Source organism: Coregonus lavaretus (assembly GCF_964263955.1).
Source record: "Coregonus lavaretus genome assembly, chromosome: 1".
Classification (NCBI taxonomy): domain Eukaryota; kingdom Metazoa; phylum Chordata; class Actinopteri; order Salmoniformes; family Salmonidae; genus Coregonus; species Coregonus lavaretus.
The window spans coordinates 67,991,174-68,003,126 of NC_139988.1; the positions used below are offsets into that span (position 1 = coordinate 67,991,174).

At 42.8% G+C, this 11,953-nt stretch overlaps 1 protein-coding gene across 1 annotated transcript; it reads right to left on the bottom strand.

Moving 5' to 3' along the window:
• Positions 1-3,236: 3,236 nt before the first annotated feature.
• On the bottom strand, positions 3,237-11,562 carry LOC311133820 (beclin-1; the record flags this gene model as incomplete). The annotated part of the gene is made up of 5 exons (XM_084167413.1): positions 3,237-3,422; positions 6,973-7,115; positions 7,342-7,402; positions 7,597-7,746; positions 11,540-11,562. The coding sequence occupies 5 exons, from the start codon at positions 11,560-11,562 to the stop codon at positions 3,254-3,256; spliced, it is 546 nt and encodes a 181-aa protein (XP_084023539.1). The 3' UTR covers positions 3,237-3,253.
• Between the last annotated feature and the right edge of the window lie 391 nt (positions 11,563-11,953).

The following is an 11,953-nucleotide window of genomic DNA, read 5'->3' on the forward strand; positions in this document are numbered from 1 at the left end:
ATACATTTCGATTTGTTTAACACTTTTTTGGTTACTACATGATTCCATATGTGTTATTTCATAGCTTTGTTGTCTTCACTATTATTTTACAATGTAAAAATAGTAAAAATAAAGAAAACCCCTTGAATGAGTAGGTGTGTCCAAACTTCTGACTAGTGATGTATGTGTATGTATGTATGTATGTATGTATGTATGTATGTATGTATGTATGTATGTATGTATGTATATGGGAGATTTGAAATGATGCAGACAATTACATTGATGGAAGCCACAATCTATCTGCAATATTAAAGCTGATCTACCCGCCCCTCCCAAAAAAAAATAAACATCTCACTTCGGTGCCTTTACCTCTCTCTCTCCGTCAGGCCTTCATCCGCCGCTGCCTGGAGAGAGGGATGGGGGAAGGAGGATGGAGGGGACGGGGTAAAAACAGAACAAAGGATGGGGATGGAGGAGTAATAGCTGAAGTGCACTCCCTCTCCCCACCCCTCCTAAGACACGAAGAGGCAGTGCCAGTCTGGCTTGTCTATAAGACCCAATGGCTGCCCACGCTCATGTACACACATACCCCTGCCACAAAGAAGGGAAAGACCTTACTTGCCCTGTGCAGTGGGCTGCATCTCAGGGCCATTGGAAAATGGCCTAAAGTAACAGTGTGTGTGTAGTGTGTGCCCTGTGCATACCTGTTTTCGGGATAACCAAACCGTGCCATTCCATTTGATGTTTTGAAAGAAAAGCTTTTTTTATACATTTTTGCTTGAGTTGTATCATAAGTTGAACTCTATATATTTCCCAAGAATATAATAATTGACAAAGTTATTTTAGGACATTGTGAAACCTGATTTCCCTCGAGCATAGTATACCAGAGAAAAGCAGAATAGCCTAACTGGTAAAACTCAAATATACACAGCCATACAGAGCTTGCTACATACAGAGCTAGCAACCCAACAACTGCCTGAAGAGCCAATCTCATAAAGAGCCTATAGAAAGTATTCACACCACTTGACTTTTTCCACATTTTGTTGCGTGGATTAAATTGAGATTTTGTCACTGACCTATACACAGTACACCATAATGTCAAAGTGGAATTATGTTTCTAGACATTTTTACAAATTAATTAATGGAAAGTCTTGCGACAATAAGTATTCAACCCCTTTGTTATGACAAGCATAAAGTTCAGGAGTAAAAATGTGCTTAACAAGTCACACATTTTATGAATGACTACCTCATCTCTGTACCCCACACATACAATTAATTATATATAAGATCCCTCAGTCGAGCAGTGAATTTCAAACACAGATTCAACCACAAAGAGCAGGGAGGTTTTCCAATGCTTCGCAAAGAAGGGCACCTATTGGTAGATGGGTAAAAACACAAAACAGACATTGAATATCCCTTTGACATGGTGAAGTTAAAAATTACACTTTGGGTGGTGTATCAATATACCCAGTCACTAGAAAGATACAGGCGTCCTTCCTAACTCAGTTGCCAGAGAGGAAGGAAACCGCTCAGGGATTTCACCATGAGGCCAATGGTGACTTTAAAACAGAGTTTAATGGCTAAAACGAAGGATGGATCAACAACATTGTAGTTACTCCGCAATACTAACCTAAATGACAGTGAAAAGGAAGCCTGTACAGAATAAAAAATATTCCAAAACATTCACCCTGTTTGCAATAAGGCAGTAACGTCATACTGCAAAATATGTGGCAAAGAAATTGACTTTATGTCCTGAATACAAAGCGTTATGTTTGGGGCAAATCCAACAACATCAGTGAGTACCACTCTTCATATTTTCAAGCATGGTGGTGTCAAAATCCTAGAGGAAAACCTGTTTCAGTCTGCTTTACAGACATTGGGAGATATTCACCTTTCAGAAGGACAATAACCTAAAACAAGGCCAAATATACACTGGAGTTGCTTACCAAGACGACACTGAATGCTCTCGAGTGGCCTAGTTACAGTATTGACTCAAATTATCTTGAAAATATATGGCAAGACATGAAAATGGCTTTGTATCAACAACCAACTTGACAGAGCTTGAAGAATTTAAAAAAGAATAACGTGCAAATATTGTACAATCCTTGTGTGCAAAGCATTTAGAGACTTACCCAGAAAGACTCACAGCTTTGATCGTTGCCAAAGGTGATTTTAACATGTATTGACTCAGGAGGTTGAATACTTATTTATACATATTTATTTTTTACAAATGTTAGAATTGTAAATATCCTTTTACTTAAAGCGTTCTGTGTGGGTCCATTATCATTGGCATGTTCATATGGGTAAAAAAAACCAATCAACACATTGATATGGGCATTAAATACTGCCACAAGCCTCCCTGTCTACATTTAATCCACACCAAGCAGTCTCTTGTAGTAAAAGGATTGACTTGTTGAAATTGCCAATGAACAAAAGCACACAGTATAATCCCGACGCCAAAGCTTTCGGTAGATACTTGGTGCGCACTGCGAGTGGGAACAGACAAGACAAGCATTCCAATGCTGTTCCAACGCATGGTGAAATGAATTTTTTTTAACCTTATCAGTACAGTAAAAGAAAAACTATTAAAACATGCACAATGTATATTATTCTGTGGCTAGAGTGGGGTTAAACCTCAGAAAGACACACACTAATTGGAAAAAAATAGGCAGAAAACCAGATTCGTGCCACTCCAGTTTTGCTTCTGGAGCAAAGTAAGAAGCATGTGATACATAATAAGAACCCATTCCAGTGCTGCATCTCAGTAGTTCAACATGTCCTTCTCTCCTAGTCTCCCTTCCCTTCATTTGTACTGATCTTTAAGAACTGAACAGGTCAATTGGAAACATCTGATGCTTTCACCTATCCAGTGTCATAAGATCTGTGTATAAGAAGGAAAAGAGACAACCAGAAGCCACTTAGCTACTATTAGGATGCAATCCTGGGATGTGCTCCAAAAGTCTCAGATAGCTCCCTTCATAACACCTACTAGTCTAGGTGGACTTGAATGTGTATAATTTAACCGTTTTTATCTTGTCCTTTCAAATGGTCAATATGGAAATCAAACAAGGAAACAAGACTTATTGGATTGGAACTCACACCAGTGGTGAATCTCAAAAGTCATTTCTCCAGTCTTCTCCCAACCCTCTCAAAACATCATAGGGAAGCAAGGAGAGCATTGTATGAGAAGATCCGAGGAGAGGAACTTTTGAGATTCACACATTGTGAGGAAATGTTGGTTTTCACACCCAGGGTAAGTCCTCATCTTCCTCCTCTATCGATTGTAAAACTGAGATGACACCCACGCCAGGCCCCACTTGAGGTTGGTCAACATGAACTTGAGTGCCTTGGTCCACTGCTCCTCCGAGTTGAACTGGGTCTTGATGGAGTAGAAGCCACCGCTGCCACCCGTGTCCTCAATCTTGCCCTTCTCCACGTCCATCCTGAAAAAAGGTGAGTTAAAGACTTGGGGGTTTGAGGTTTATTTATTTCTCAAGAGGGGTATGAAAGAACCTGGTGCAACATCTACAGCTGCTGACACCAACATTTGTATCTAAAGCCAGTACGCTATGACAAACTAATCTGCAGATTTCTCATGCTAGTGACTAGTGGGAGGCAAATGTTCATGCAGAGACAAAGGATTAAGCTGTCAAAAGCTGACCAACTCCAGTTCTTTGTGTAAATTTGGCAAGTTATTAAATCAGAGTACCACAGTATGAGTCATAATACCCATAAAACATAGCAGTCCCTTAGGGGATTTTAGAAAAACTTAAAATAAGGGCTGTGTTTCATGTAGGCTTACCCTTGTGTGACGTTTTGATAACCGTGTAAATCTCTGTAGGACAAGGTGACTTAATATATTCGCCTGTATTTAGCCCCCCAAAATGAAATGCTAATTAGATGCTAATATGGCTATCATAAAGAACTACAAATGCCATGATGATCTGGACGAGACTGCAGAGGCAAGAATCTCTGGATTAACTATCTAATGTTAGTTAAATTTGCCTCCCGAGTGGCTTAGTGCTCTAAGGCACAGCATCACAGTGCTAGCTGTGCCACTAGAGATCCTGGTTTGAGACCAGGCTCTGTCGCAGTCTGCCGCGACCAGGAGACCCATGGGGTGGCGCACAATTGGCCCAGTGTCGTCCAGGTTAGGGGAGGGTTTGGCCGACAGGGGTATTCTTGTCCCATTGCTCCTGTGGCGGGCAGTGCACGCTGACACGGTCGCCAGGTGCACAGGGTTGCCTCTGACACATTGGTGCTTCCGGGTTAAGCAGGCATTGTGTCAAACAGCAGTGCGGCTCGGCTGGGTTGTGTTTAGGAGAATGCACGGCTCTCGTCCTTCGCCTCTCCCGAGTCCGTACGGGAGTTTCAGCGATGGGACATTTCTCCCCACGAAATTGGGGAGAAAAAGGGGTAAAATAAAAAATAATGTTAACTACATTTTGTAATGAATAAATTGCCAAGATTTCTTTAAATTGATAATTCAGAGAGTACAGTAATATGTTTCCCCTCAAAGAAAAGTGGCATGTTTAAATATGAGATGAGGGCAAGCAGTTCAACACAGATAGGTCACATTAACCATTTTGGGAAGTATATTATGGTCCATTATGACATGACATCCACATAAGCTGTGAGATTCTAGAAGTCTCAATCTGTGTGAACCAATGATGATGTCACAACTGATCAATAAATTCCAAATGTTCTGTTTGAACATTCTGTTGTCTGATTGCTGAACATAGAACATCAGTATTCAAGAGAATCTAGCAGATGCCTCCTGAGATATAGTTAACACATTAGATCACCATAAAATATAGAAAGTGCTACTAGACGAAAACTTGAGGTTGCAGAACGGGGTTAGAAGAATGCCACTGTCGATCTCCTTGATGATGAGGAGATTCCTGCAGCCGATACAGGAAGATAATGCTTTAACAGGGAACCTTGGAGCTGCCAGTAGCAACTCCGTTCAGCCTGCCCCACCATCTCAACCCAAGGCCACTGAGAAGCTTCCTGCGCTCAATCAAAACAGTTTAAACACCTCCAGAATCCCAGTACTGGAGTTGACTGAAGAAAGAAAGAGTGCTCCGCAACGACTTGCCAGTTTGAAGGCTGTGGAAAAGTTTGACACTGAGGAAAATAAACCACATCCTCCCTCCAAAATCCCAGTACTGCAGAAGAAGAGGTCCATCTGCAATGGGAAGAGTCAAGGACTGCATGTAGCTCCAACATCTCAGCAGCGAGGGAAGGCTACTGTTCCTCCCATCCGGAAGCCACTGCAACCCATCCGCAACAAGAGGGATCAAACCTGCGTGGTGAAAGATATCTACCTCCATAGCGCCAAGCCATTGAAGGCAGTCCATGGAGCCAAAATATTCGTCAAGATGCCACTGCCTCCCATTAGAGCCAGAGTGCCAAACAATGATGCCAAGAAGGAGACATTCCAGCCAGTCAGACCAGAGGGCAGCCCTCGTCCTGCTGCTTCAAAGTTCAGAAGGCAGGTTGTGAAGAAACACATTCAGTTCAAGACGCTAACTGCACAGGATCTACCGCCATGCCCCGATGAGATGGTATGGGATGTCTTCAACTCCGAGGCTGAGCAGGTGATGGCATATTTGAAGGCCAAGCTGATCAGTGTCACCCAAGAATTGAACCTGATTAAGAGTGGGTCCAAGATGGGTGCTCAGGCTTTGGAGGAGAAAAACGGAAAGGAACTGTTCAGAAAAAAGGTGGAGAAGTACATCCAGGAGATCTGCCTGATGAAGGTGGATTCTGACCTATGGGAGATGATAAGATATTACGAAGAAGAGGAAGGAAGGAAGGAGTAAAGAGGTGAGGAGAAATGGAGAAGAAAGCAGCGTGGCAAGTAAGCCAAAGCAGACAGTCACGAGATACGCTGTGAGCAAGCCAAAGGAAGTGAAGAAGGGTTTGAACATGGAAGAGAAAAAGGAGGACGGACAGGTAAAGTAGCTTGACATTTCAAAGCCATGCTAACTGCTGATCTAGTGTAGTGTTGGTGATCACATGCGTTTGTATCAGAGGAGGTTGATGGGAGGAGCTATAGAAGTATGGGCTCATAATTGCTGGAATGGAATAAATGGAACGGAGTCAAATGTGGTTTCCATATGATTGTGTGTGTGATACCGTTCCCTTTATTCCATTCTAGCCATTACAATGAGCCTGTCCTCCTATAGCTCCTCCCACCAGCCTCATCTGGTTTGTACATGTTGTATATCTTGTATTTGTTGCCCTAGCTGCCCATCTGATAACATCTATTAATTCAGGGGGTGTTGAAACGTCGATTTGGGATGAGTGCAGCCAACTCCAAGCTGAAGCAGTGTGAGCACTGCGGCCGGTGCTTTGATCCTAGCCGCCTGGAGAAACACAGCGAGATCTGTGCCAAGCTCTCCTCCAATAGCTCTAGACGGGGGGTCTATGACTCCACCAAGCACCGGCTCAAGGGCACTGAAATGGCCGGCTACATGAAGCGATCTGTGGTGTGATGCACCAAGGGACCAGAGTCTGTTGCTCTTTTGTATTTTGGATTGAACAGACAGACAGACATACAGTGACTGCTAAACCACCTGCTGCCCAAAAGAGGACATCTACTTTGGAATCTGTGAGGGTTCCAATAAGAGGCAGTACTACTAGGAGGCAGTATTGTATCCAGAACCATCTAAACCAACAGCGTTCAGCAGTTCCTCAAATCTACAGAAACACCTGTGTAAAACACTCATCTAAATAAATAAATAAATGAAATATTAAAAAACAAGGGAATGTATTTGTCAAATCTGAATATGAAAAGGAGTGAAAAAAGTATAATATTAATTGGCAAAATGAAGAAAGAAACTAATTGATTTAGTTGTATAACATGCCAAACTTACACAAATAACTGAAGTTGGTCAGCTTTTGACAGCTTAATCCTTTGTTTCTCAGCATAATCCATAGATGATTACAATTATAATTTGATGATGTCTGCTAGACTAGTTGACTGACCTGTAGGGCAGGCAGAATCCCGTGTCTCCCTTCTCCACCTCCTCCTTGAACTGCTGCACACAGTCCAGGAAGGCCACCATGGCATGGTCAAACTTGTTGTCCCAGAAGAAGCGTAGGCCCCCTGAACAGTACAGTGGTAGCTCCTACACACACAAAGAGGAAAGAGAGAGTGGAATGTACCATTACAACATGGCCAATTCACGGGGGTTGGCTTGGCTAATGAGTATTGCAAAATAATATTTAAAGGATAGTTCACTCTTTCACAGCTCATTAAACATTTTTTGTTGTTTGTCTCCATATAGTATCCAGTGTTAAGTGTGTTCATGTGCCTTTTGGTTTGAAACCTCACTTGTTGGTAACAACCATTACCTTGGACTTGTCTGTAAGTGACTCCAGGTTTGAGTGGTTTCCATATGGGACCAGGCGGTATCTATAGAGAGAGGTTCAAGAAATTCACCAAGATATTTTACATTATTTTAATGACATTGTACAATGTATCATGTTTATTTGGATATGACTAAATAACTGATTAAAATACAGTTACTTATTTGGCAATTGAACATATTACATGGCGTACAAGGGTGTGTGCCACATCTATGTCCTTGTGTGTGTGTCATGTCTGACCTCTGGAAGCGTAGCCCCATCTTGTTGGCGAGGGCGTGGAGCAGTAGCACGGTCTGACCCCAGGCGGCATTGATCTCGTTCCACTCTACGGGGACACTGGGTAGTCGGCCCAGAGGGAAGTTGTTGATAGTGCCAAACTGGCCACTGTGCCTGGGGACCAGAGACAAAGTTATTATCAGCACTAGAAACTATCAATGTAAAAGATGCCGTTCAAAATTCTATGTGAAGACAAGATGAGGGGTGAGAGACAGAGGCAGCTGTGCTTTCATTCTAAATACAAGCAAGCAAGCGCCACCACTTCAAACAGAGGAGCTTAAGTCGCTAAACTGACATACAGTGCCTTGCAAAAGTATTCATCCCCTTTGGCGTTTTTCCTATTTTGTTGCATTACAAGCTGTAATTTTTATGGATTTTTATTTGGATTTCATGTAATTGACTTACACAAAATAGTCCAAATTGGTGAAGTGAAATTAAAAAAATAACTTGTTCAAAAAATTCTAAAAAATAAATAACGGAAAAGTGGTGCGTGCATATGCGATCACCCCCTTTGCTATGGAGCCCCTAAATAAGATCTTGTGCAACCAATTACCTTCAGAAGTCACATAATTAGTTAAATAAAGTCCACCTGTGTGCAATCTAAGTGTCACATGATGTCAGTATATACACACCTGTTCTGAAAGGACCCAGAGTCTGCAACACCACTAAGCAAGGGGCACCACCAAGCAAGTGGCACCATGAAGACCAAGGAGCTCTCCAAACAGGTCAGGGACAAAGTTGTGGAGAATTACAGATCGGGGTTGGGTTATAAAAAAATATCAGAAACTTTGAACATCCCACAGAGCACCATTAAATCCATTCTTAAAAAATGGAAAGAATATGGCACCACAACAAACCTGCCAAGAGAGGGCCGCCCATCAAAACTCACGGACCAGGCTAGGAGGGCATTAATCAAAGAGGTAACAAAGAGACCAAAGATAACCCTGAAGGAGCTCCACAGCGGAGGTTGAAGTATCTGTCCATAGGACCACTTTAAGCCGTACACTCCACAGAGCTGGGCTTTACAGAAGAGTGGCCAGAAAAAAGCCATTGCTAAAGAAAAAAATAAGCAAACACGTTTGGTGTTCACCAAAAGGCATGTGGGAGACTCCCCAAACATATGGAAGAAGGGACTCTGGACAGATGAGACTAAAATTAAGCTTTTTGGCCATCAAGGAAAACGCTATGTCTGGCGCAAACCCAACACCTCTCATCACCCTGAGAACACCATCTCCACAGTGAAGCATGGTGGTGGCAGCATCATGCTGTGGGGATGTTTTTCATCGGCAGGGACTGGGAAACTGGTCAGAATTGAAGGAATGATGGATGGCGCTAAATACAGCAATTCTTGAGGGAAACCTGTTTCAGACTTCCAGAGATTTGAGACTGGGACGGAGGTTCACCTTCCAGCAGGACAATGACCCTAAGTATACTGCTAAAGCATCAATCGAGTGGTTTAAGGGGAAACATTTAAATGTCTTGGAATGGCCTAGTCAAAGCCCAGACCTCAATCCAATTGAGAATCTGTGGTATGACTTAAAGATTGCTGTACACCAGCGGAACCCATCCAACTTGAAGGAGCTGGAGCAGTTTTGCCTTGAAGAATGGGAAAAATCCCAGTGGCTAGATGTGCCAAATTTTATAGAGACATACTCCAAGAGACTTGCAGCTGTAATTGCTGCAAAAGGTGGCTCTACAAAGTATTGACTTTGGGGGGGGTGAATAGTTATGCACGCTCAAGTTTTCAGTTTTTGTGTCTTATTTCTTGTTTGTTTCAAAATAAAACATTTTGCATCTTCAAAGTGGTAGGCATGTTGTGTAAATGAAATGATAGAAACCCCCCAAATAATCAATTTAAATTCCAGGTTGTAAGGCAACAAAATATGAAAAATGCCAAGGGGGGTGAATACTTTGGTCAATAATTAATGTGTGTGTCTGTGTGTTTTAGTGTATGTATATGTAACAGAGTTATATTGGTGATTCCCCTTGCCACTTTATTGTTAAGCCATTGGGTTTTTGGTTTTGTCTTGCCTTCACCTACTCAACATGGCATCTTATTGGCTGGTTGACGTAGCTTGCTTACGAGGGAGGATGTTTCAGTTAGAATCGTCCCAGTGAACAAGCACCAAACCAGGGGTTGCAAAGCACTGTACATCAAAAGGGATTGTTATACTCCCAAGTGATGATGTAAATGTATAATTTATATGAATTTGTTTGTAAATGTTATTCGAACATCACACATAAGATGCAGTGTTTTTTGGTGAATATTTGTTGTGCATTTTGTTGTAGAGAATTCCAGCTAATACTAGCTAACAACTTACTGTGTCTGGTGGAGGGGTTGTATATTTTGTACAGTGCGTGAGTGCAGAGTTGGATGGTGAGCCGTGCATTGCATGACGTGCAATTTTGTGCTGTTCCTATCAGAATAAAGCTCCATGACTGGTGTTACAAGATATAATAAAAATCCAAAGCGACTTACAGTCATGTGTGCATACATTTTTACGTATGGGTGGTCCCGGGGATCGAATCCACTACCCTGGAATTACAAGCGCCATGATCTACCAATTGAGCTACAGAGGACCAACACGAGTTCGTGTTGATGATTGATTGTACACAACGCAAGAAGAGTACTATTACAGTAGTGCCGTGACCGTTCTTCTGGATCGGATCATACTTCGCTGGATTTCCATCTCAGAACTTCGCCGTGGTTGCCTTTGAAGAATCAGATAAGACGTTGCTGGTGCAGATCATGGCAATATCGCATTTCGCCACAAGAGGGCGCTACTGCAGCGTTTTACTATCGAAATGGATGATTTCTATGGTTGAGACTTTCTCTTCACGGATAAACGATATAACTTTTGTGTTACTTGTTTATTTGCAATTCTATAAGTAGGGTGAGTTTTACCAGTGTACTAAATATAGGTTAGATTTTGACGTGAGGTAAAAAATATATATATATTGCTATTTACATTTTTATTAGTGTGTTGATTTCCAATTGTTAAGATGGAAGGTGTTGGGAGAGGTAGGGGTTTCCTGACATTTAATCTGTCACCATCTGTTGGTAGGGGTTCAGCCAAAATTCCAGTTGCTTCTACACCTATGCCTAAACTGGAGGGTTTTGGGAGTTTTGATGATAGTTTAACCATGGAAACGCCCAAAGATGTGTATGAAAGAGTTTTGCCAAATGCAGGGAGTGGGGAGGTCTCCATGGATTTCATAGCAGACATAGTACAGCAGATTGGTCATTCCATTGGGGAGAACATTACCTCCTGTTTGGAGTCAAAGGCAATTGTTGGACATGTTGGTGACAATGTAATGGGAAATGCATGCAGCTCTAGGGGTATGGATGTGTCAGTCTGATATCAGGGAACCGGTGTACTTTCGGGGGGATGGCTCTGAAAAGTGCACAGTGCATGAGTGGGAGGATATGGTCATGGTTTACATGCGTAAGAGGGGCGTATCTGTGATGGACCAAGCAGATGAGGTTATGGGTAGGCTTATGGGAAGGGCCCGTGATGTTGTTAAAGTGGGCATACGCAGCAATCCCTCCATTGATTTATCTAAAGGCCCGAGTCCCATCTTTGACATACTGAAACAACATTTTAGTGGCACTGCTTTTTCAAGCATGCCCCTCGCTGACTTTTATGCCACATTACCTCTGACTGATGAACAACCATTCGACTATTGGCTCAGACTGAACAGGGCTATGGAGGTTGCTGAAGATTGTCTAAAGAGACAGAAAAAAAGTGTTGAAGACCCATTTCGTGAGCTCACAGTCATGTTCATCAGACATTGCCCTAACGCCGAACTGTCGCTTATCTTTAAGTGCAAACCATTACAGCAGTGGACTGCTGCAGATGTTCATGAGAGGTTGGATTAATACAGGAGGGAGCAGAGGTACTCTCACTTATCTAAGGTGACCCCAGCCATCGCAACAATGAAGCAGGAAGTTGGTGCTGTCATGCCAATCACCATGCCTGCTGTGAGGCCCCACATGGAAGTACCTAATGCGTTGCCTTCTCCAGCCCAGACTATTCAGGGCTCAGCTGAGCCGATGGAACGTATCCTTGCAATGCTGGAGCGTGTGCTGGAGCAGAGGCCACAACAGTCTGACCGTAAGTTCCAAAATGAGAATAGGAGCAAATTGAAGTCTAATGGGCCATGTAATGTGTGCGGGGATGCTGGACATGATACTTACTTTCACTGCAGGGCCAATCACCTCTACTTTCTTTGTCATGTAGCTGGCCACGCACGCTCTCAGTGCCCCAAGGCCGCAGCTCTGAGCACAGCTGGTGGAGTCCCTACAGTAATCACTGCTCAG